Source organism: Molothrus ater, chromosome 24 (assembly GCF_012460135.2).
Source record: "Molothrus ater isolate BHLD 08-10-18 breed brown headed cowbird chromosome 24, BPBGC_Mater_1.1, whole genome shotgun sequence".
Taxonomy (NCBI): Eukaryota; Metazoa; Chordata; class Aves; order Passeriformes; family Icteridae; genus Molothrus; species Molothrus ater.
In genome coordinates this window covers 2,809,685-2,835,494 of record NC_050501.2, presented here as the reverse complement: position 1 = coordinate 2,835,494, position 25,810 = coordinate 2,809,685, and the positions used below count along the sequence as shown (strand labels likewise).

The window sequence follows — 25,810 nt, the reverse complement described above, 5'->3', positions numbered from 1 at the left end:
AGTGCCAAGAGGGAAGTGAGTCACTCACCTGGGAGCAGCACCACGCCCTCTTTCCTGTCAGAGCCTCTTCCCAGGCAGGAGCACACACACGGCTCAGCCCTGCTGGTCTCTCCCCTTGCAGCACAGACCTGCTGGGCTGGGGTCTGTGACTGAGCTGGAGCAGGTGCTCTGTGCCCCAAGGTAAGACTCTCCTTTCCCTCCTGCTTGCTCTCCCAGGCCTTCCTCCCCAAGCTCCACAAGCTCCTTCTGTGTCTGTAGCTCAGCTGGCTCAGCATCCCCCGTGGATCTCTGAGCCGTGGCACCTCAGACAGTGCCAAGGGCTTCTGAGACATCTTCATCCTCCCAGAGGGTGTGGGCAGACACTCCTCGTTCTGTGTGCCCAGCAAGCAGGGCTGGGGTGATGAGGAGCACTGTGTGAGTCAGGAACTGCTGCTGCTGCTGCCTGTGGGATGGGAGGGGGCTGCTCTCACCCAGGTCCCATTCCACCCCTGAATGACAACGACCCTGGCTTTGCTTGGATGCTGTGAAGCAAGGTGAGGAGCCCTGCCTGGACCTTACTCCTGTGAGGAAGAGGAGGCACTGCTTGGAGCCTCTCAAGGAGGGCAGGTCCCTCATCCCACCTGTGCACAGCCCCTGCCCAGGCTGGGCAGGCAGATGGAACAGAGGGCAGCAGCTGTGGCAGGAGGTGTCTCACTGCAGCTGGGAGCAGCAGGATCACTGTCCCAGCTGTGACAGCTCAGACCAGGATGTGGCTTTTGCCTCCAGCAGAGCTGTGACAGCCTGGGGCTGTAGCACACAAATCCTGACACTGTGGCCCATGAGCTCACCCCTCTGCCGCGAGCAGCAGGGCTGGGCTGGGGAACCACAACCAGCTGGAGGCTGCCCTGCTCCCTGCCTCACCCACTGCTGGGGAGGCTGCCCAGCTACCAGCAGGGACATTCTCTGCCAGTCTGGGCAATCCCTGTGGCACAGCCAGCTGCAGAAGCCATGCCCTGCCTTAGCTGTCAGAGGGGACCCAGGGAGCGCCCCTGCCACTGCCCCAGGAGTGTCTCTGGCCCATGGGTTGGGGTGTTTTCCTGCTGAGCAAGCCCAGCTCCGGGGCACATTCCTGCAGGGTTGGTAAGGAGGTGGGGACAGGCTGTGCTCAGCCTGCAACAAGCAAAAGAAAATTCTGTGGAGTGTTCTGTGAGTAGTGAGAACTCACAGACAGTAACACAGCACCAGCTGAGCATGTGCTGCAGCTCCAAAAGAAATTCCTGCTTTTTCTAAGACCCGTCCTGGTACTCAAGAATGTGTCCTGGGGACTGGAACCAGCAGGGATCAAGCTCACCTGTGTGCTAGGGACTGGTGCTGTCACGAGCTGCATGTTGGAGTTTGATCTTGTCCTTGTTTGCTGCTTGTGTTACTGACAGGCAGTCACAGACCCATCAGCTGAAATGCTGCTCCTCCATTTGCACTCCTTGGAGAGCTCTGCCTACGCAGTGTAGCTTGCTCTTGGGAAGAAATCTCTGGATATTTGCTTATAAAACCAAGAGTTTCTGATCCCTCTGAATTTACATGTGGTTATCCAAAGTGAGTACGTTGCTACCAGGCTACATCTAAGAAGGAAACTGTGCCAGAGGCAGGTGGGGCTTACAGGAGGCCCTGGGCATCTGCCATGGCAGCATGAATGGTGCTGGGTGCCAGACCCATGGGGAACAACCACTGCTCACTGCTCAGCCTGTGTGGGGTTTTCCCCAGAGAGTGGAATTTGGAACAGCTGCTCTGGGATCCAGCACTTACAACAACCTGAAGGACTATCACTGATCCTTAACAGCATCTATGGGAATCAGAGTTAGTGAAGTTTATTTGTTTTTTATTAGGTTGCAAGTTGGCTCGATGAAAGTAAAGGCATTTTCAAGATTGTTTTTTTCCTCAACTCAGCCTTGCATAGGTGTCAGGGCTGTCGGCTGCCGTGTGCATTCCCTGGACAGGAAGAACAGGAAATATTGTCAAGCACAGGGCAGCCAGACTGCCAGGAGTGCTGAACAAGCCCAGCCTCCACGACAAAATGCATCTTAATATGGGAGTGCTCAGCAATTGGCAGCAGGGCCAGGAGAGCAGGGAAAGAGGGTCCCCAGGTGGGAAGGGAGTAAAAGGGAGGAGCTGGCTGTGAGCACTGTATGGGGGCAAAGGGACCTGCCCATGCAGAATGGCCATGCTGCAGGGCTGAGCAGAGGAAGGATGGAGACTTTTGAAGGTTCCTCCCCAGCCCAAAAGCCCCTGGGCTTTCATTTCCTCTAAGAGCTGGGTTGTGGCAGGACAGTGAACCAAGATTTGTCAAGTGTTGCTACATCCTCTGTGAGCACTCCCCTTGCCCCTGACATTGCTGGCTGCTCTCCCCAGAGACTTGGACTGGCTGTCAGCCAACCTCTGTGGCAGGATCTTGTTTGGTTTTAGGTTTAAACCCCCAGGAGCAGCCTAAGGGGCAGAGCTGGGGCTCTGTCTCATACCTGAAGGGTATGAGATTCCTTCATCCTTACAGCAGCTGATGGGAAGGGGAAAGGGGGGAGGATGTCTGGTGGCAGAGGGAAGGAGATGGCTGCAGCTTCCATCCCAGCACAGCTCTGGGGCATCACTGCAGGAGCCTCAGCTCAGCCTCATGTGGCCTGACAGACAGAGCTTGGCTGTCCCTTGCTCCACATGCCAGCCCCCGTGCAGCCCGCCCTGCCAAGGCTTCCATCCCGTGTGCTGCAGGTGCTCTGGGGCTCCCTCACATTGCAGGCTTCCTCTCTGCCCAGGGGGCTTCCAAACGCCTTGGCCACCCTGTGCTGTGGTGCCAGCTGTGGTGTCCATGGACTTCTGGTTGTCTTGGAGCTCCCCTGAGAGGGGTTCAGAGCAGCAGGACACGATTGTCCTGCAGTTTGCAGAGCCCTTGCACATCTCCAGCCTGGCTGGAGCTCCCCTGGGGATCCTGGGCCCTGCCTGGCACCTGGTGCACACCTTCAGAGCTTTGCTCAGCTCTGGTGTCTCTGAGCACCCCACCATCAGCATGACCATGCTGAGTGAGCTTCAGGCTGCCACAGGTAACAGGGGCCATCATGTGATGGTGTATGGGACAGGTAACAATCTGCCCTGCTCTGGTGTCTCTGTCTCTTGAATATCCCTGAGATAAAGGGAGGCTTGGGAGGTGGAACTCCTGAATTAGTTCCAACACAAGTGTGAAGGAGAGTGCTAGAAAATGAGCCTGTCCATATGTCCATATATGAACCTGTCCATATGTCCAAATGAACCTGTCCAGGAGTTTCATGTCCCTTTCTTGGAAATTATTAAGTGGAAGCTCTTCTGCAATTCATCTGTTTGGGAGAAAGATGCTCAAAAAGTTGTCTATTCCCAAATCTAACTGGGGACACAGAGTGGATTCCTATTCTGCCTTTAGGGGAAAATCCCAATTTTGCCCTATTTCAGGATCATCTGAAGCAGAGATACTCTGAGGAAAAAGCCTTAAGGACTTTCCAGACTTTTGCTGCAGCTAATTGCCTTTCCTCTACAGCTTATTTTATTTCTCATTTCCTTGATGATGTCAACATTTCCTCTCCTCTAGTGACTCTGCAGTCATGCTACAGTTGCTCTCATTCTGGTGCCCTGTTCTAAAGAGCTGCCAGTGCAGAGACTGTCCAGCCCCAGGGCAGGGAAAATAACATCTGGGAGACAGCCAAGCATCCTCAGTGAAACCCTCACTGCTACTAAGGCTGAAGATGGACGTATTGTGCTGAATTTTTTTCAACTCTGGTAAGCAGAAAATATGCTTTATTAGTGTTATTCCTCTTGGAATCTATTATTGCTGATGGCAAAGCTTGCTTGCATCTGTAAGCCAGTAAATCCTGGCTGGGAGGGCACAGCCCATGGCAGGGGCTACAGACCAGGAGCAGGATTGGCAGGTGCCCTGACCCTGCTGCTGCTTAATTCCACCTTCAGCCCTGCATGCAGTGCAGCTGATGGTACAAAGCACCTGGAATTACTGCCTGGGGGACTGTGGACAAGGCACTGGAGGTCTCAGGGGGTTTGGCCAGGCTGCTGCAGCAGCAGAGAGCAGCACCCACAGCCCCCAGACCCTGCCCCGCTCGCCTCTCTGCTGGCACAGGCAGCACAAACAGGCTTCAGAGAAAGGGGAACTGCCTCAGCAGGACAGGCTGAGAGCCCCCACAGAGCACTGCAGAGCCCAGGGCAGTCAGAAACATACAGAGACATCAGCCTGGGTTCCTCAGGCTGAGGAGGGAATTGGGCTTTGGGTAAATTCCCTGGGGAATGGTGCTTTGTTCCCTTTAGCTGTGCTCTGTAGCACATCTCACTTGGCTCATGAGAAGGGAAGGACACCTCTCCTGTGATTCCCTGCAGGACCCTGGCACTGGCACAGCACAGACTCTCATGCAAAGATAGCTGAGCTCTGCCAGGTGGTGCTGGGGCCAGGAGAAGGCACTGCCCTCTCCCACAGACCACCTTTGCCAGGGATGTCAGCAGACTGGAAGCAGTCACAGAGCATGATCTCACACTCACCCCTCTATTTCAGAGCACAGCCCTGTGGCTCAAACTTCTGTGCACAACTCTGCTGTGGAAGGGACATGCATGTTCACTCTCCCTTCCATCCCATCTGCTAAATCTGGCAGCTGCTGTGCAGTCTGCAGACAGTAAAGTTCACCAGAGCTCCTGGGCAAAGTTTGGTGGCCCCCATGCCATTGTGCAGAACCAGAAATGGAGGTGTGGGTGGACAGTGCCCTGGGGCACTGTCTGAAGGGACTTTGTGAACAAGAGCTGTGCCCATGTATTGAATATAAGCACTTCTCCTCATGAATCCTGCTAGAGAGATGCATTACCTGTTTTTTTTCCCCCCATGCTTGGTATACTCAGGTCTGGTGCCACAGAAATAGATCACCTTTAATTGCAAAGATCCCAGCCAGAACTATTTGCTGGTGTTGCAGATAGTCACAGCAGTGTGAATTTATGGCACATATTTGAAAAAAAAAGAAAAAAAAAAGAGTTCTCTAATGATCTTAGGTAGTTAGGTCTTCTCAGGTTTTTATTCCTTATTCCAGTATCAGACTAGTGTATCAAACATTGCACTCCCTGTGACAAAGCCCACCTGAATAATCTACTGCTCTCTGGAGGTCGGGGGGCTCTCAGAAGGGTGGCAGAGATCAAGGTGAATGAGGAGAAATGCATGTGTCACAGGGGCCAGCTCCCAGCTCTGCCAGGCTGCGGGTCCCTTCTGCTCAGACTGTACCTGCAAGACTGAGCTTAAGGACACTTGGAGCTCAGCAGTGCCCAGCATGCAGCTGCCTGGGAAGGCCCAAATCTTGAAATTGTTGTGTCCTTAGGGGACCGGGGAGGGGTGAGGAAGGACAGCACCCTCAGGAAGGTGAGTGCTGCCTTCCTCTCCTAACGAGTGAAGAGCAGCACTGAGGGTTGCAATTCTGCAGAAAAAGGGAGAGCAAGCTCCAGCTCCAGCTGACTTCCCCATTTGCAGAGGAAAATTGCAAACGTGTGAATGTGCAAATGAGGAACAACAGCCCAAGGGCACCCGGGGGGGACCCAGCCCACAGAGGATGGGATGGGGGTTCCTGGCACTGCCTGCTGCTGGGGAGGATCCAGAACTTTTTGAGGCAGGAGGGCACCTGCTCAGGAGCAGCAGGTGAGGACAGTGATCCTGCCCCTCTACTCAGCCCAGGTGAGGCCACATCTGGAGTGCAGTGGCCACTTCTGGGCTCCTCAGTCTGTAATTGAAGCCCTCAAGGAAGCCATGGATCTCCTGGAGTGGGTCCAGTAGAGGCTGCGAAGATGATAAGGGACTGGAGCATCTCTCTGGTGAGGAAAGGCTGAGGGTGCTGGGGCTGTTCAGCCTTGAGAAGAGATGTGTGAGAGGGGACCTCATCCCTGTCTGTCTGTCTGTCTGCAGGGAGGGGTCAGAGGGACAGGGCCAGACTCTTTTCAGTGGTGCCCAGCAGCAGGACATGGACACCAGGCATAAACTGAAACACAGCAAGTCCCAGCTGAATAGGAGAAAAACTTCTTAGCTGTGAGGGTGACAGAGCCCTGGAACAGGCTGCCCACAGAAGCTCTGGGTTCTCCTTCCCTGGAGTTATTCAAACCCTGCCTGGATGCTCTCCTGCACAACCTGCTCAGAGTAATCTGCGTCAGCAGGGGCTGGTCAGGTGATCTCCCAAGGTCTTTTCCAACCCCAACTCTTCTGGGGTTCTGGGAGAGGTTTTTACCACAAATTGTTTCACATCCGGAATTCTTTAAAATAAGAGTAAAGAAGTTAAAAAGTATCAGGAACTGTGGTGAGAAGTAGGGGCGTGGGGGAGATGGCAGGGGAAGAAAGAAGAACCACAAGCAGGGAGAGGATTAGTCATAGAAAACAAGCCTGATTCTAGTAAAAGATTAAGAAGCTTGAGACAGGGAAGTGTAACAGATTACTTTTATCTAAGAACTTTCATGCAGAAAAGTATTTTAAGATTAGAGATGCGTCATCTGAGACCTCACTGCAGCAAACAATGCTGGATGAAGACACAGAGATTTGCATGCTGTGGAATGGGATCAAAGACAGGACCAAGGAGACAGGGCAGGTGTCTGGCTGGAACCAAGGCATCAGCAGAACACCTATGGTCATGGACAACTGATAAAGAAAGGTGGGGTTTGGTTTAGCAATGGTGCCAAGCCAATCATCTTGATTTCTGCTGTCTATTTTTAGGTAAGAAGAAAACTGTGTCAGCAAACTGAGCTTCAGACGTGGCCACTCAATACCATGATGTCTGAAAAAGGCAAAGGAGATGCAGAAGGCAGTGCTGATTTCTACATTTCATGCCACATAGACTCTGAGTTCCGCTACAGCCTCTTCACTGTTTTCTACAGCATTATTTTCATTCTAGGCTTTGTTGCCAACTGCTACGTTCTCTGGATTTTCAGCCGTATTTACCCCACCAAGAAACTCAATGAAATCAAGATATTCATGGTGAACCTGACAGTAGCTGACTTGCTCTTCTTAATTACGATGCCAATGTGGATTGTTTACTACCACAACCATGGAGACTGGATCATGCCTGTGTTCCTCTGTAACGTGGCTGGCTGGTTTTTTTTTGTTAATACCTACACTTCTGTTGCCTTTCTGATGGTCATCACATACAACCGTTACCAAGCTGTGACTAATCCTATTAAAGCTGCTCAGCTGACCACCCAGAGAAGAGGTATCTACTTATCAGCAGCTATCTGGATCCTAATAGTGGGCAGCTCTTTGTATTACCTTTTTGACAATAATACTAATCTGGAGGAGGTGGACTCCAGGAATTTCACGCGGTGCTTTGAGCGCTACGACACCACCGGTGGTGTTTCAGCTGTTCTTGCCATTCATGTCATCATCTGCATCCTCTTCTATATCATTTTCCTTTTAATACTAGGTTGGAACGTTGTCATTATCAGGACCCTGTTCTCCAAGTCAGTGCACCCACGGAAGAGCGCTCACGTCAAGCAAAGGGCCCTGTGGATGGTGTGCACAGTGCTGGCCGTGTTCATCATCAGCTTTGTGCCCCACCACATCGTGCACCTGCCCTGGACTCTGACTGTGCTGGAGCAGTGGAAGAAGGAGAACTGTCAGCTGCGCCAGCAGCTCAACGATGCTCACCAGGTGACTTTGTGCCTCTTGAGCATGAACTGTGTGTTGGACCCGATCATCTACTGCTTCCTCACCAAGAAGTTCCAGAAGCACGTTTCAGAAAACCTGAAAAGCATGAGAGGGAGTCGCAAATGCTCCAGGCAAACAACTGATACAATCATTGAGGGCACTGTTCACCAAGAGGAGGCCATTAGGATCTGTTAGGGCCACTTGGTGTTTTCTGATTGCACACGGAGAGGTGGGAATTATTCACTCATCTTTTCTCAAGAAGAGGTACCAAGGGACACAACAGAGGACCAGGATTTTACATTTTCTTTTTCCCATTAGACAGAAGAATGGATGATCCTTTCTTCTGTCACATGCAAAGGGTAGAACTGGAACCTGCAGTAATCTCCAGCAAAGCTCCTTCTGTCCAGGCTGGTGTTCTCATGGACACTGAGAACAGCTCAGATGACTGCTTTAATGTGAAAGAAGTGTGTCACTGAGCCTCTGCAGTGAGCAGCTAGAAGCTGAGTGTACCAAAATTACCCCTTGTGTCAGTCCAGGCAGCACCAACCCTGCTCCTCTGCCTGTCCAGCTCTCGCAGTGGATCCAGTATCAGAGCTGTAAGGGACTTCTGAAAGACCTGGAAGAACAGATGGAGCTCTGAGTGTCATCAGGTGGCTCTTCTAAGCAGCTTATATGGTCTGGTGAAGAGTCTGAGCTAATGAAGCTCTTGAGTGGCTGTAAGGGACATAGTCCATGGAATTCCTCAAGTCCTGTCAGAAATCTGCACCTCTGATCCCTTCATCCCTTCTCAGCAGCTCACATGCTCTGCTGGGATCCAAACTGGACAGATGTCTGGGAGCAGCTATTATGAATCTTTACTTCCAAACCTTGGGTCAGTAAACTAGGGAAGGCAAGGAAGAGAAATTGGCAGTCCCTCAGCACACCTCCCCCTCTCCCTCCACCAGATCAGCATTATTGCCAAAGGGCACTATGGTCTGCCCTGGCTTCCTGTGTGAAAGCAGAACTGGCCACCCAGTGGCCTCATGCACTCAGTTTAGTAATTTCTGACTGACTGCAGATACCCAGTCTTGCTCAGGAGGCTCCAGATAACAGAGGGCTACTGTCAGCATGGGCATTACGATAAGGAAAAAAAAGCTTAAAATGCTTCTGTATCTTTGTACTTATTTATTTAATTTAGGATTATAGCCATTACATTATTTTTTTCCTCCATCCTGTTGAAGCTGACCAGCTCTTGATCTACAGCTAGTGAAGTGTTAGGTCAGGACACATGACAGACAAATAATTCACACACTCCACACCCAGGGCCGGATGCAGTCCACTGGGGCCCAGGCCAAAGTGGTTTTCCATGGGTGCTGAGTTCTGTTACCAGTCATGAGACACTTGGGGTTCCTTTTCTGACCCAAATTGCTCAATCTAGCACAGGAAATTGGGCAGGGAAGGGAACTTACTTGTTTTCACAACAGTTGTTGGTTCCCTAAATGTCCGAGTCTGTTGATGACAGGAACAGTGTATCTGACCTGTGACACCAATTATTCATGTGCAGGACAGCAGCCCTCCCACACCTGCCCAAGAGCAGGAGAGATAAACTCAAGCCTTTCCAAAGGCAGGACCAATATTTGTACTGCTTTGCCAGCAGAGATACAGGTCCTTCAGATGTATCCTCTGGAGCTCCTCAGGCAGCTTTTGTCCTTCTTTGTTCCAGTAAGGAAAAGAATTAAGATGTTTATTTTTCTAAGGCCAGCCCTGCACTCCAGGCCCAGTGCCAGAGGAAAGAGTCTGATCACAATAAGAGTGCATCTCCCTCCTAGTCCTGGGCTCTGCTCCAGTAAGAGCCACCCACAACAAACACTTGCCAGTACCTCATGCTCCTCAGACACCTTCAAAGATGCACTCTGAATCTGCAGAGCCACAGCTCACAGGAAGGGAGCAATTTCTGTAATTTAAAAACCAGAATCTGCCTCTGTTTCTGCACTGTTCTGTGGGCACATTCTGGATGAGGAGCTCTCACAGCTGGCAGAGGGAGGGACCTGCTTTCCCCCCTTGGCTCCCAGCAATAGAGGAGCTCTCATTTCACAGACCCTAACACCCTGATAGATGGAGTTTGGCAACTCTTGGAGGAAATGGAAAGGATTTTTACATGGAAAGTTGGCATGATCTTCCACTGATTCTTGGAAAGCTTGCAGGAGTCTACAGTTCAGCTCTTTACCACGGGTACCTAACAGACTTTATTCCACAGCTAGCACTGTGGGCTCAGGGAACAAACAAACTTGCATCTGAGGAAAAGGATAAGCAGAGAGAAAAGCCCCAAGGCCACTTCGGGAGATGTTATGTTATTTAGTCAGTAAAAATGCATTTCTAAAAAACAGGCTAAGCTGCTACTTCTGTTCCTGGAAATACTTTCTTTCTCTTACTGCAATGTTGCATTACTCTGCTTTACCTTGCAATGAAATGCATCCTCAAAAGTTCTTTTAAATAAAGCGTGTTCCCCAAGTGTTTTGCCCTTTAACTTTTCCCACTTTCTCATCTTTCTGTAACGCTGCGGGGAGGAGGAGGAGAGAATCGGGAATACAGCCGAGTCCGGCAAGCCCGGAGGGCTGGGGGATTAAGATGTGGGTTTATTTCTCGTTACCCTGCTCTGATTTATCTCGCAATAAATTAAACGGATTTCCCCGGCAGGGCCATGTCTGCCGTACCGGTGCTGGCTGAGAGAGCTCCTGCCCGGAGGGCTGGGGGGTTAAGCTGTGGGTTTATTTCTCGTTACTCTCTACTCTGATTTATCTCGCAATAAATTAAACGGATTCCCTCAGCCGGGCCATGTCTGCCGTAGTGGTGCTGGGTAAGAGATCTCTCCTGCCCTGCTCTTTCGTTCTGTTTGCTCTCTCCTACTCGGCTGAGGGCGGTGATAGAGCGGCTTTGGTGGCACCCGGCCGGGCTCCCCTCTATTTAAATACACTTGGGACAGTGAGTGAGGGCGACCTCACAAAAAATATTTCCTATTTCCTCCAAGAGCGGGGCGGCCGCAGCGCCCAGACGCACACGGGCCCGGCTCCCTCACGGCAGCAGCCCCGCCCCGGCGGGCGGGCAGTGACGCCACTGCCGGCGCCGCGCTCTGTTCCGGCGGCGGGCGGGGAGCGCGGGCGCCGCTGCCATGTCCGCTGCGGGCCCCGGGCCCGGCTCCGGAGCCGCCTCTCGGTAAGAACCTGCTCGGGCCCTGCGCACGGAGCCCTCGGTGCTGTTGGCGGGCTCGGGCTGGCACCGGCGGGCCGGCGCTGCGAGGCTGCGGGTGGCGAGGCCGACGCGTGTGCTCAGCGTGCGCTCCTGCCCCTGCTCCGCCGGAGCGCGGGCCCGAGCGGCCGCGGCAGCACCGGCGGCGCGGGGCTGGACCTGCTCCGGGGCTGGACCTGCTCCGGGGCTGGACCTTGTCCGGCCGGCCCCGAGCCCGGTGGGGCGTGCCCGGCTGTCCCGGCTGCTTCGCCGCTGCTGGTGCGCGGAAGGGCCGGGAGAAAGGCAGGAGGGGCACGGGGCACCCCAGGCGCTCAGGAGCGGACAGGGGACCCAGAGCCGGCCCCAGGGCTGCCCGGGGCTCCGTAGATGGCCACAGGAGGGACCGCGGTTCCCGGGGCCAGGCACGGGCTGTGCCGGCTTCTCCAGGGCACGGTTCAGCGCACCTGCATGGCTCCTGAGTGGGTTTAATGCTTGTACTGGGGTTTGTGCACTCTAATAGGATGTTTGGGCTGGGCTTAGGCTTCGCAAGCGAGGTTGGATCCAGGTGGGCTCTGCTGGATCTTCCTGGTTCTGGGGATGCTGTGCGGAGTTGTTGGAGCTTTATGTACAGGCAGATCCAGCACAGAATGCTTTGTTAGTCTGGCTGCTGTGCAGCGTGGTGTGGCTGCACGGTTTCCAGACTAGAGCTAGTCCTTGATGGAACATCACTGTAGCCCTTCTAAAGGAGCATCAAACAAAGAGTGATGGTGGAGTTTGCTTTCAGAATGGAGCTAGCTCTGTCATGCACTTAATCTGTAGTGCAGTAACCTCCAACTGGTAATTAACAGGCAGCATGCTGATGAAGATAATGATAATCATAAAAATCTTATCTGCCACTTGTTTGGTTTCCTTCAGTTTTGTCTGTTGTGGATTATCTTAAACTCTGGAAGCTGATTAAGGTATGTTTAATTAAGAATCACAATTCATGTGTCTGAAGTCAGTGGTTTCATAATAAGTTACTTTTAAAAATGCATGAACATAGTGGTTTTCTCAGCCTGCAAACCTACAGGCTTGTTGAGCTGAACCTACTGTGTTTGAGGGGTTTTCCTTGTCACCTCATGGTGTGATCCCTCTTACTCTGGGGTTCTCCATCCAGCTTTTGCCACACAAGCAATGATCTGCTGGTACATTCTCCCTGCTCTGTTTGAAACATCCTGAGCTCGAGGTCCTGCAGTTTCCAAGCTGCTGCAATTCCTGCAGTGTTTACCTGAAACTTTTGTCTCCCCCTCAGCTCTTGCCTCAGCAGCAGTTGTGGCACCTGGGGAGCTGTGTATTGTTGGGTTGTGCAGCACATCTGATTGAAAAATTGTGAAAATTTGTTGCTTTTCAAATAATTTGTTTGAAAAATGGTCACTGATGTACGCAATAGCTGTAGGAATTCCCAAGTAATTGGTGACTCTGGAAGTATTTGTAACTTCTCAAAGGTTTGCCCCAGAAATCTCCAGATGTTGAATGAATTTTGAGTTGAATATGTCAGAGGACACTATAAATGTGCTGTATGAATGAGTTGGAGCCCCTCTACAGTAGATTAATGAACCATTTCCTAACTTCTGTGTACCAAAAAGTGGTCATAGATGGCTAAACATAAAACTAGATAAAATATACTGAAATACTTTAATTGAACTTAAAGTCAGGCAAGTAGTGTGTGTGCCTGTGTGCAAGCCATGCTCTACACAAGGTACTCAGGGCAGATAACATTGGGATGTGAGTAGTTCCATGCCTGTGCTCTCAGTTAGCAGAAGTAGAGTTATTTTTTCCCCCTCTTGACAAGTCTCTGCTCTTTTTCCCTGCAATCTGCTCTTAGAAACTGATGTTTGATAAAACTTTTACTGCATCTGCAAAACCCTGTGATTGGAAGAGGAGCTGCCAGGATGGAGAGGTGTGGAAACTTTTGAGCCCGAACTAGAATTGTGTCAGGACTTAACAGCTGGTATTTTATGTATGTTCTTGCACCAAGCAGTGTCCACAGACCACCCATCTCCAGACAGTGTCTTCTTACAGGAATTTGGGAGTGATTTTTGCCCCCTGTACCATGACCAGCATCACTCACTGGTTGGTTATACATTGAGGATGGTATTTTTCAGCTTTTTCTTGCTTTGTCTTACCCGTAATTTACTTCCTTTATTTCATCCTGATCTGTCTAGAATTTTTTTCTCTACTTGATTAAAGGGCTTCAAGCCAGCATCTCTTCAGCAGTATTCTCTGGTGGCTCCTCTCTAGCAGTGATTCTGGGATAGTTTGTGCAGATGCCATGACTGGAGGCACTCCAGTACCTGAGGGAGTAACTTCAAATCCTTTCTTTCTTCTTGCAGCTGCCTCCAGAGCCTCAGTGAAGGTGATGGTGCAAGGGCTGGGATCTCCTCCTGATACCCAACATGATGTTTAGGAGAGTGCTGTGACACAGCAGGGCACAGCAGCCTCTTCAGGGTATGGTGTCACTGTGATTCACACCAGTCACTGCCCTGTCTGTTCCAGGTTGTCACCCATCAGTGCTGTAGCTGAACAAGCTGACTACAAAACAAGCCTTGTATTTAGAAAAATAATACAATGTTGTTATGGGGACTCTTTCCATCTCTTCAGTGGACTTTTATTTGGGGTTAAGGGTATGTCTAGCCTAATTTCAGAGGTGATGGAACAGTTCATTCTGCAGCAGATGGGTCTCTCCTGAGTTAAGACTTGACCAGAGCACTATTCTTGCATCTCAGGAGCTTCCTGCTGTGTCTTGAAATGTTTCTTGGTTGTGTTTGAATACTGACAGTGCTGTTTCCCTGAGAGTCACCAGCTGGAACTTCACATAAAGCGTGTGGCAGCTTTAAACCTTGGGTGATGGTTCCTATTTCTATACAGACTACACTATTATGTGTAATTCAGTTTCTGGGATTTTAGAAGTCAGTCTCATACTAGTTTGCTGGACCTCCCAGATTCTTCCTTTTTGAGCTTAGTCAAAAGTTGTCTGTCCAGCCAAGCTGTCCTTCCCCTGCATTTGCTCATTTTCTTGCCTCTTGGGCTGGACTGGGCTCTTGTGTTTGGGGAAGCTGTCCTTGATGATCAAACATTGCCTCTTCAGGCCCCCACAGCACTGAACAGATCAGATCAGATCAGCCTTCTGGACAAACTGTAAGCTGGCTGTTTATTTTGTTACTTGTCATCTTCACTTCTCCTGGGACCTTGCACTGAGTGCAGTTGAGTCCTGAAAGAGTTCCTCTAATAGAAGTATAGGTGCATTTCATGGTAGCCTCTGGTGCTAGCTGTGTGACTTTTTGAGATCTATGAGTCAAATCTTTTATTGAAAATGGAGTTTAGAACTGCCTAATGTCAATAATTCTTTTTTGTGGTTAATGTGATGCAGATTTGCTGTCTGACTGCGAGAAGTTTAAAAAGTTCAGTCTTTTGTTCAGGAAGTGTCCTAATCTATTAGGATATGTCTGAAGTGGCTTTTAGGAATTAAGGGCAGTGTGTCCTGCTGCTGGGAAGTTTGTTTTTAAAACCATGAAAGTCAAACAGCTTTTTTTTTTTTTGTTTTGTTTTTGTTTTTTTGTTTTTTGCTGTCTGGGGCTGCAGCTCTAGAAGTTTGTGACCTGTTTAATTATTTCCAGAAACACAAAAATGTATATGGGCTGTGAGATTTCAGGTACCACACTCTGTGTGGTCATCAGGAGAAAAATCTGTTTGGTCTCACTGCAAGTTGTATCATCAGGAAGAGAGGGGGGAATCAATTGTTCTACTTGGCTGATGTTTCTGTAAATCACTGTGCTTTGCTTCTGTCACTGAAAGGTAGCAGCAGTTCTGTGCTCTCCTGCCCTGTGAGTGATGTGTGTTGGCTCTGGCCAGCAGGAGTTGCCACATGATTTCTGGGCTCAGTGGGAGTTGTTTTTCTTGAGGATGATGTTGTTCTGTCCAAACCTTCCTTTTGTGAAAACAGTTCTTTTCCCCATTAAAATTTTCCCTGCTGTGTTTCAAAATTGAATTGAAAAAGCATTGCATAAGAACTGGGAAAACAAGCATGTGTCATGGGTCAGGCAGAGTGAGCTGCAGACTCTCAGAGCACTGATAGCCCTTCAAGGATCTCAAAATCATGGGAAATGCATTGCTTAGGAGAAAACTAGATTTGTATTCCCATGTTTGATTTCAGTTATTTTCTCGCTGTGTTTATTTCTAATTTTATTTCTCACAGCACTTTTTTTTTTTCCATTTTAGGGTTATGAAATTTTAATCAAATAATGATTTTTTTTAGCCCTACATTATGACAGCATTTGGAGGCTTCTCATGACCATCCATAGCTTCAGAAATAAGGCATACAAAATGCCTTCCTTGTAACTTTTACAGTGTTTAATTCTGAAATTTCCTGGCTGATAAAGAAGGGAAGAAGGAGCATGGAGAGAGAGCAGGGACTCATCCAGCAGCACTCATCACAAAGGTTTATTTGTCTGGTTGTCAGAGTATTTTGCACATACCTGTGTGTGTTGTACCTGGGGGCATGTGGGTGTGTGTGCAGGATGAGAAAAGCCAATAGTGGAGTATCAGTGTTTGCTATGAGCTCTGCTGCATTGTGCAGTGCATGGTAATGTCAATATGTGTCTCTTCTGCTTTTGTTTTTATTTGGGTATTCTAATTAAACCTAAAAAAAGAAAGGGGGGTAGATCTGCCGTGCTGCACTGTGCCAAGTTCTGCTCCTCTGTCAGAAGCTGTCGTGTGGTGAGTGGCACAGAGTGAAAACATTGTGAGGAAAAGCTCTGCTCCACTTGGGTGATGCCTTGGGTTGTTTTGGCTGCGTGCTCAATTGATCCAGTGTGTGTAATGCAGCAGCATGGGGCACATTGTCATGAGATACCACCAGAAAATATGGGAACACTACATATCCTGCTGCCTAATTAATGCATTTTTGTTGCTATTCATTGTAAGGTGGTGGTCCTTGAACAACTAAGGAGTGAAAATAACTGCATAGGTGACTTGTACAAAAAAAAAATGCACAAAACATTACAGCCATTGCTGTAAAAGACAATAAAAAATGTTTCTATAAATACATATTACACCACTTAGACAAGTCTCTGGGGCCATGTAGGATCCAGTCAAGGACACTGAAGGAGCTGGCAGCTCCTTCATCATTTCCCAGCCTCCCTGGCTAACCAGGAAGGTCCCACTTGACTGGATGCTTGCAAGTGTAATGGGCATCTAGGAGGGTCAGAAAATGGGTCTGGGGACTGCAGCCCGCCCTCAGTGGAGTGCAAGGCTGTAGGACAGACCAGTGGCATCATGTGGCACATAGAGGACACCCAGGGGTCAGTCCCAGTGTTTAGGAGAGGCAGATCCTGCCCAACCAACCTGTTCTCCTTCAGGGTGACTTGCATCATGCATAAGGGAAGGGCTGTGGATGTGTCTGCCTGAACTTTAAACCTTTTGACTCCATTTCTCCTGGAGAAGGTGGCTGCTCAGGGCTTGGGCAGGTGTGCTCTTTGCTGGGTTTAAACCTTCAACATGGCTGGGCCAGAGAGTGAAGGGGGATGGAACTGCATCCCTGTGGGGCTGGGCACTGGTGGAGTTCCCCAGGGTTCAGAATTGGGACCAATCCTGCTTAATATCTTTCTGAATGTTCTGGACAAGGGCATGGAGTGCATGCTAAGCACAACAGTCCCATGGAACACTCCAGGCTGGGAGGAAAGCAGTGGGAAGGGGGCCCATCAGGAAAGGACCTGGGGGTGCTGCTTGACAGCTGCTGAACACGAGCCACCCTGTGGGTAGGTGGCCAAAAATGCCAAGGGCACCCTGGTCTGTGTGAAAAATGGTGTGTCAAGGAGTAGGGAAGTGATTTCCCTCTCTTTTGGGTTCAGTTTTGGGTCCCTCACTACAATACAGATATTGAAGGGCTGGAGCATGTTCAGAGAAGGGAACAGAGCTGGGGAAGAGGCTGAAGCACAGATCTGATGAGGAGAGCTGGTGTGGCTCAGCCTGGGGAAAAGGAGGCTTGGGAGGATCTTCTTGCTCTCCACAACTCCCTAACAGGAGGATGGAGCCAGGTGGGGGTCAGGCTCTGCTCCCAGGGGACAAGGGACAGGACAAAGGAAAATGGCCTCAAGCTGTGCCAGGGAAGGTTTAGATTGGATATTTGGGGAAATTTCTTCCCTGAAAGGGCTGTGCAGCCCTGGCACAGCTGCCCAGGGCAGAGGTGGAGTCACCCCCATCCCTTGGGGGCTTTAAGCACAAGGCACTTGGGGACATGGGTTAGTGGTGGCCTTGGCAGTGCTGGGTACTGGTTGGACCTAATGATCTTGGAGGTCTTTTCTGAAATAAATGATCCTATGATTTTATTCCAACTCTGTTTAATAGATGTCATTTCATTACTCCAATCAAAACTTTGTTCCTAGGGAAATAGTGACTGTTTTAAAGTAATACAAAACCATAGTAAATTAGCTTTTTTTCCTAATTAGTATAATTACTGCATGTTGGTTTTATCACAGTATCCTGACTTTGATTATTTTCAGCTTGGGAGAACTGTTTCTTGCATGAAACTTTATATTCAAAGCCAAGGCAGATGGGCTTGAAAAGCACAAGCTGAAAGTAAATAGCAGTCCATGCAGGTGCTGCTCATAGCAGGCAGCTTTCAGAAATTCTATCCAGAGTATCTAGTTTGAGAAAGTCTGACCAAGCTGGGCTGTGTAGTTTAGGATTTTTAAAACAGGATTTAGTGCAAGAAACTGGAGATCACTTGCCAGGGCTTTTAATGGTGAATTATTGGCATCAAGATGTGCAGAGCTGAAGGCAGCTGCTGAGCGGGATTCTGCAGCCCCTACCTCTGCTCTGAGGCCTTCTGGTTTGAAGTTTGGATTATGTGGCTCCTTACATTGAGCAAACAAAATAAAATTACACACAAACCCAAATCTTATTATTTTGCATTGCTGATGTTCCATGCAAGTTGGAATTAAACAGGGTGGTTATTCAAAACAAGTCTAGATCAAATAAAACCTGGTGTTTAATTCACATATTACAGAATAGTTTTCATCAGGTAATTAACAACAATCATCCCAGAAAGCAAAAAAGTGTGGTACTTTGCTGGTTTGCAGAAGCAGAACAATGGACTCATTTTTCTGAATGTTTCTTTCATTGCAGCAGATCATTTAATGGCTTCTTGCACACTTGCTTCCATTTTGTACTGTTTTTCTCATTCACAAACCCAGTGGCCCACAGAAGCATTCTTACCTCCTGAATCTTTGATACCTCTGCTGTTGTGTTCACTTAGGGTTTAAAAATGTTCTGTAGTAATGTGTAAAAAAATAATAAAGCTTACCTGAGTGCAGTTGAGTTTAATACGAGTTAAAATCTAATTTTGAGATTTGATGTGCAAACCCCCCCCCCAAACAACCAAAAACCCCAACAAAAAAAAAATCAGCCTTGTGTATTTTCAGTTTTTAAAAATCATCTTTGTTGCTGGTGAGCTGCTGGCTCAGGGTGCTCCTCTGAGGCAGCTCAGGCTGAGCAGGTTCAAGATGCTGGGTTTGATTTTTGGGGAAGCCAAGCTCTGGGTGGTTCAGAGCTCTCCTACTGGGTGAGGAGGGGTTTGGAGCACCTGGAGGGGTTTGGGGCCCTGGGCCATGCACCCACCGAGGGCTGGGGGCAGCTGGGGATTAGCTGTGCTGGAGAGGGCAGGAGCAGCTGCTGCCTGCATCCTGCTGGTGGTTTCAGCCTTGGAGCTGCCAGCAGCTTCACTCAGCCTCTCAGTGCAGGAGGAGAGAGGCAGGGAGAGGTTCCTGCCATGCCATGATCCAAGGACTTTCTGTGCCCAGCCCCAAGAAAATCTGTGCCTGCTCTGTGTGAGACCCTGGTGACCCTGGGTGGGTGGTACAGGTGAAAAGGCTCTTGGATATTTATCACTGTCATGTCTCTGCTTCATCAAAGTGGAGCATCAAGTAGATGATAAAATTTTGGTTTCATTTACCATGGCTGTGGCTGAAAAGGGACATCCTGCTGCTCTGCTTGCATGTTTTTCCTGACCCTCATCCTGCTGGCTCCCCTGGAACAGGGCTCTGCAAGGCCAGAGCTGATCTTTCTGTCATCACCTTAGCAGAAAGACTCTGCTTGGGTCTCTGGTTTTTCTTTTCTTTCTGTTTCTTTTCCCTTGGCAGATCCTACATCCAGACTGCTGTGGAACCTCACAAGCCTCTGGAGGCAGGAAGGAGGGAGTGAGAGGCAGGCAGGAGTGGGGTGCAGGAGGCTGGGAGAGGCAGGAGCTCTCCCTTTTTTCCCTTCCTGTTATTTAACACTGCTGGGGTGTGGGAAAGCTGCTGGTGCTGGCCCTGGCTGTGGGAGGATGCCCTCACCCCTTGCTCTCAGATGTGGAGCTCAGTGCCTCCATTTCCCCCAGGTGCTTGCTCTGTGCAGCCACAGCACACCTGGAGTGTGAGGTGTCATCCCCTGCCCCTGCTGCTGTTTCTGCAGGTACAGAGAAGGCATCCTTCATCCTTCATCCTTCATCCTTCATCCTTCATCCTTCATCCTTCATCCTTCATCCTTCATCCTTCAGCCTTCAGCCTTCATCCTTCATCCTTCATCCATCCAAGTTTCACTTGGAATTCTCACTTCTGTTCTCACTTCTCACTTCAAGTTCTGCCTTCTGAACACTTTCTGTTCGTTTGCTTTGGTTCAATCATCTGCTTCCAGGTGCTACAAGATACCCCAGTTTATTTGGAAAGAGTGTTTTCTTCACACATGTAAGATATTCCAGTGGGACTCTGAGAATCTTTTTGTCTTTGTAATTATTTAAATCCTTCTGAAAACCAAAATTAAAGAACTGCTCACAGCTTTGAAGCAAAGCATGGCATGGGAAGTTACTGCTGTGTGGATCAGTGGAATGTAAGATATTTTTCCATACTGAAGAGTTTCGTTTGGGATTCTTCTATGTAATTACACAGCAAAACAGTGTTAAATAACAGAAGTGAAGGATGAGGGACAGGAACGAATTTCAAATCTTCTTGCTCTTGGCCACTGTATTTTGTACTTCTTTGTATAATCTCTGAGTGGCAGAGTTTCTCTTCAGTCCTAATTTTTCTGTTATTTCTACAAAAAATAAATAAGATTTACATTTAAAATAAAACTGGTTGAAACTGGTGGAAGAAAAACTGCAAAGGTGACAATAGTGCTTTGTATTGTAGACTTGTGTGTTGTGAATAGGGTCATTTCCAAAGAACCTGAATTATGGAAAAAACTAATTGTGAATTCGAGTTCAGGCAATAAGGGTAAGTAGCTTTGATTAGGAGTGGCAGCCTTGCAAAATCCTCAGACCGTCAATGAAACCTTATCCTGCCACATACAATACACCCTGGCACGTAAGACCTGCCCTCAAATGAAGGAGAAACCTTTTGTGTTTTCTTGGTTAATTTGGAATTATTGCAGGCTGCAGAGCATCCCCGAGGCTGGCACGTGGGGCCGGGCTGTGGGCAGGCTGCACGTGCTGCCAGGGTAAGTAGGTCTGGCAGGAGCCAGGCAGGGGACACAGCCATGGTTTTCAGGACACCAGAAAGTTGTTTTTGTAAACCAGTTCGGTCACTTTGTGCGGGGATAATCCCGTGGTTTGGAGGTGCCTGAAGACTCCGGGCAGGGTGGGTAAACAGAAGGTCCTAGAGGAAGGAGTGGTGTGTAAAAAAGCCACTTTCACATTACTGCAGACACTTAGAGCTGGACTTTGTGGCTGTGGAGGCAGGAATAGCTTGTACCTCAGCACAGAAAGTCTCTGGATTTCGTTTCTCCAACCCACCAAGAGTTTTTCAGTATTTCTTCTGATTTCTGCAGTCCCCTGAAGTTGTGCTGTGTGGGTGTGTGGCAGAGGAGGCAGCTCAGGGAAAGCTGCTCTGAGAGGTTGGGGTTGGTTTTAATAAAGTGGCTCCAAAATGAGCTGCAGAAGGAACAAAAACACAGATCATAGTGCTCGTGCACATCAGGTGGGCAGAGGGGGAGCCAGCAGATCACAGGCCTTTCTCTTTTGCCCAGCAAATTGCAAAAGTTAATCAGGTTGTGAAAATGTTATGCAAAATTTCTTTTTCATGATTTTAAGTCCCTGGAAAGCAGCAGCTTTTTGATGTAGTATATAAGATCTCTCTGCTAAATGCTTCCAAAATAAAAATTCTTTTATAAATTTTCATCAAACTTCTCTTTTTGAAAGGTGCATTTGAAATAATGAACTTGCTTTGTGAATTTGGTGGGGAACAGCACTGTGTGTAAATGCATTTAGGTGCACAGTTTTGTCCTGATTTGTTTTTTATTGTTATATAAATGTTCTAAATTAAAACAGGTTAGATTGAATCATGCTGTTTACTGACCTAGTAGACCAGATTTGATCAGGTAAACTGTCTTTAAAATCATGGTGCACGTGTCTGATTAGTGTGTTAGCTTCTGCAGTCAACGTGGTCCTAGCAAATGATGTAGAAATGTACCATGTGCATGAAGAATCTGTATCTTCAAAGCTTAAAGCTAAATCCCTTGTTTATGAAATCTTTCCGTATATGAATTTTGTATTTTATTTGGGAGATGGCCACACGAGTTTTAGGGGAGGAGTATATAACAATTAATATTCTCTGATAGCCTACATGATAAGCCCCCAAAAAGTACATAAAGCCATGAACACCTTTTTTTAACAGGGCTTGAAGACTGCTGAGGAACACACGATTTGAATCATTTAAGCATTAAAATAATAGTAATACCCATGGAAGAGCCACAAGACTTACCCGAGCAACCAGTAAGTACATTTTAAAAAGGCTGAAAATGAAAATCTAAAACAAATTGGTGATCTCACAGTTTTGGTATACAGTTCTTTTTAACTAATATTGGAAAAGAAGGCTAATACTTAGTGTATTTATCCAGAGGGCAAAAAGCATTTTGTTGTTCGTAAAATTTAATTTACTATAATTTACAAAAAGCATTTTGTTGTTCATAAAATTTAATTTACTATAATTGTACAGGCAGTAGTAAGAAAGGAGTAGTTATAAGTTCTTGAACTTTATGATGTTTCTAAGCAAAAGATACTCAGAAAACCAGACTTATCTCAAGCCTGTTGTAGAGAAAATAAAATTCACTATTACAGGGACAAATTCAGCATGCTGGGTATTACAGAGTGTATAGTCTTTAATTCTTCTTATGCTTGAGATCTTGGAAAGATCCTGTGATTCATTGTTTCCACAAGTGGAAGGCATTTTTAAATGACTGATGTAGCAGTAGGTTGGGGTAGGGAATCATGACTGAAGGGTAAAGTTGCTACATGTACGTGAATATTTGCAATACTGTTTGCATTATCAATAACTGATATTAACACAGCATGGAGGTGTTGGTAGAGAATTATCAGTACAGTATGAGATTAATGAAATCGTGTATCTAAAACATAATAGCATAGGAATGAAGCAGAAATGTTTGTATTAACGTTCTGTTCCCAAATAAACCTGGCACAAACTCCACAAGAAATTGCCGAGTTACAAAGGGAGTGATGCTTGTAATCTTGGATACCTTGTCAAATGCACACAGAAACAGAATAATGTGCTTGAGGGCACTTGGGGTGTGTTGTAATTGAAAAGATTTTGATGCCTTTTTAATGTGAGAATTTAATATTCTTCAGTTAAACTCGTTAGAAAATACATTAATGTCATTGATGCAATTTTATGATTTAGGAACAAAATCAAATGAAATGGAAATGTAAACTTGGATTTCTACAAGTTGCAGATGATGGGCTTGAGTAATATCCACAAAATGTGAAACTAAGCAGCAAAACCATATAGTTTGTACTCCACCTATTTGAAGAGTTTAAAAATGAATTCCCTGTACTTAAAAAGGAAATCTCTCTAAATACATCCTAATATAATGAAAACTGTCTTTATTCTTTAGAGCATGAGAGATAGGGTACAGCTAATTTTCAGTGGTGTGTCCTTTAAGCAGATTCTGCTGTAATATTCAGCTAAAGATTTTCTTGGTAATTTAAGAATACCAGTGATACCAGTCAGTCATTCTGTGGCAGAGTATGAGACTGAATGGATCATAATGAATGAGTGAGGCAGTCATGGCATTTTCTTGCAGGAGAAACTCACCCTGGCATCCTTCTGAGAGTTTCACAGTAATGTTTGTACCTTGCAGAAACCAAATTTGTGTTCAAGCCAGTGGTGTAATACCCTGTACAGGAACAGGATCCAGCTGGCACCTACAAAATGAGAAAAAGTGCTGTATTGGTTTTAGTCAGGAGTCAAAACTCCTAATTTATTACAGAAAAAGCATTCATGTTCCTATCTTAAAATATAGGGGGAAAAGAGCAAAGTTTGTGCTGAATCCATGCAGAATAAGATTTTCTTCAAATTTATGACTGTTTTATTCAATGTCCACAAAACTGTCCTTACCAGCCATTTTTGTGGCTTTATATCTCAGCACCTGTTGCTAATGTAACTAACATGACAATTCTGCTATACAAGATCCAGTGTTAGCCCTTGTTTTCCAATTAGGAAAAAACTTGGTTTGAGATGAAGAGCCCATGGTTACACCAGTGAGTTCTGGAGTGCAGGACATTCAGCCAGCATTGTGAACCCTCCAGCTTGTGTTAGTTGTAGCTCTGAACATTTTTGTCTTTGCAGGTGAAAAAAGCCAAGATGCAAGAATCCAGAGACCAGAGCCTGAGGTATGGGATTTTAAATTTGATTTTAGTGTAGAACAGTTCTTTATGGTCTTTTACAATTATAAAGCTTTCATTTTAGAAATTTGCCTCTTGATTTATTTTTTACAGAGCTATGGAAAATAAAGTTGTATTTGGATTTGGTATAATTTTGATTAAGTTCCCAATAAAAAGTAATTAACTAGCTTTGTGATATAAAGCTTTTATAAAAGTGGCCACAAAAAGAATGGCATCATCACACCTATCTTTCACAGAATGAGACTGAAATAACATGCATTTAATTTGGTGAGACTCAGGATATTTTAATAATATCTGTACTACTGTTCTTAGTGAAACTCTGTGGGTAACTGCTATGAGAAATGAAACTCTTGAATTGGTAGCTTCTCCTATTTAAAGCTATTGTGTGATACTATTTTTATCCTCAGTAGATGCTTTTTGATCATGATTGTATTTAGGAATTAACTATTATTATTACTACTTAGAATAGCTATATTAGGATTTATTCTGCTTCTCTGAGTAGCAGCAAACTCAGTGAGGAAAGTTTTCTTTTTGGAGTCTCTGCCATTCCAATAAGAGCAAGGAGGAAACACCATTTCTGCAGGAGTGGTCCTGTTCTATATTCTCAAAATTAGAATTTTGATCTAATCACACAAGCTCCCTTTCTGGCCCATCTGAGTCAGAGAAATCAGATCTTAGGGAGGGGTTTTTCCCTCTCTTGGGTAGAGAGGTCTGAGCACGTTGAGGGGCTCTCCCTTCTCCCTCTGTGTCACCCTGCTGCAGCACAACCACACCTTCCCTATGGGCACAGGGAGCTCAAGATTTGAGTATAAACATCCTTGGATTTTAAAATTGTGGACATCCAGTATTTAAAAACAGAAGAGAGGGGTGGGATAAAGTTGCATTTCTAACTTGATTAAATATTCTGTTTAAATATTCTTGCTCTGTTTTGATAAGGCTATACATGAATTTAAGTTTAACCAATGGATTAATTGAAAAGAATTTATTGGACCTGTTTCTCCCTTTTCTCTGCACTGCAGGAGGGGAAGGAGGGAGAAAAAATCAGTTTAGTTGGATTCAGAAAGCAGGGATGGGTGGGGAAAGGTGTTGCAAGGTTTGGGTTTGTTTCTCATACAGCCTCCTGCTCCTTGTGTAGTTCAGCTCAGACACCTTTAGGCTCTTCCTGAGAATTTAATTTGCTCATCCAACACAAAACTGTGCAGTTGTTTTTTGTTGGGATGCTGAATGGAGTCAGGTGATGCAGGGAGGCAGAGAGGACCATGCTTGGTGCACACCTGAGCTACAAGGTGCAGTTCCTTTGGCTCCTTCACCTTGAGAAACTGCAGTTTCAAAATATCAGAACAGCACAGAGATGGCTCAAAACTTCATGAAAAGCTGTGTTGCAGAACTAGCAATAATAAAACTAAAGCCTGGAAGGCAATAATCAAGGACAAAACAGTTTCATTTAGAAATTACCTGTACTTCCTACTCTGTACATGAACAAAGCAACATCAGCATGGAACTGAAACAATGTGGGACAAATCCAGAATAATCTAGTAACCTGCAAATATTTAAGCAGAGAAGTGACCCCCAGTCCAAGGATGTTTCAGCACTGCTCCTCAGGGACAAATGCAGCAGTGAGGCCATGCCCATGGCAGGGAGCCTGTGGCAGCAGGGTCACACAGCACTGCTGGCAGCACTTCCTTGGCTGCTGAGGTGTTTCTCACAGAAGCCACCCCTGAAGCCCCCCCTCTACCAAACCCTGGCCACTCAAACCCCACATGATGTCTAATTGTCTAAACATCCCGTTTGATGTCTAATTCCAGGTGCAGATCTCTCTTTCAGAATCTCTTCCTGAAATAGCAAAGAGCACAGGGCTAGGTTTTGTGAAGAGTTAGTTTTCCCTGGTCAGAAAGGTTGAACCCAGGGGTTATGATGGCCAAGGATGTTAATTTAAGAGTTCATAATGCTAATACTGAACCTTTGTTGTCCTAGCAGTCATGTGAGCAGCACAGAAGTCAGTGATCAGAAAACTGAATCTTCAAACCTTGGTTCAAACCTTCCCATGTCCAGTGAGAGTGAGTACCTGGAGTTCTCCCATTGTCCTTCCCCATGTCTTTCCCTGGTACCATGCCACATCAACCATGAGCTTTGTCTCCTCCTTGTAATCCTTAGCCTGCTCTCACTATCAGTTGTAAAGTGGACATTTGCTGTAGTGTTTACAAAGTGTTAATGCCTGATGGTAAGGAAATATCAGTTTCTAA

At 47.1% G+C, this 25,810-nt stretch overlaps 2 protein-coding genes across 2 annotated transcripts in view; both read left to right on the top strand.

The window, feature by feature from the left end:
* Positions 1–3,647: 3,647 nt before the first annotated feature.
* PTAFR (platelet activating factor receptor) lies at positions 3,648–10,160 on the top strand. Its single transcript, XM_036397280.1, has 2 exons — positions 3,648–3,771; positions 6,728–10,160. Exon 2 carries the CDS (start codon positions 6,782–6,784, stop codon positions 7,847–7,849), a length of 1,068 nt encoding a protein of 355 aa, XP_036253173.1. The 5' UTR covers positions 3,648–3,771; positions 6,728–6,781; the 3' UTR covers positions 7,850–10,160.
* Positions 10,161–10,799: 639 nt separating this feature from the next.
* The window catches only part of EYA3 (EYA transcriptional coactivator and phosphatase 3), a 41,550-nt gene continuing 26,539 nt past the window's right edge, over positions 10,800–25,810 (top strand). Inside the window, 7 exon segments of the mRNA XM_036396939.1 lie at positions 10,800–10,846; positions 11,774–11,817; positions 13,231–13,345; positions 15,245–15,613; positions 21,544–21,641; positions 23,512–23,555; positions 25,545–25,624. Of these exon segments, the coding sequence (XP_036252832.1) occupies positions 21,609–21,641; positions 23,512–23,555; positions 25,545–25,624 (157 nt within the window). The 5' untranslated portion in view covers positions 10,800–10,846; positions 11,774–11,817; positions 13,231–13,345; positions 15,245–15,613; positions 21,544–21,608.

Excerpts from the sequence above, each read along its gene's own strand:
- PTAFR (XM_036397280.1), top strand. The coding sequence starts at position 6,782 with ATGATGTCTGAAAAAGGCAAAGGAGATGCAGAAGGCAGTGCTGATTTC.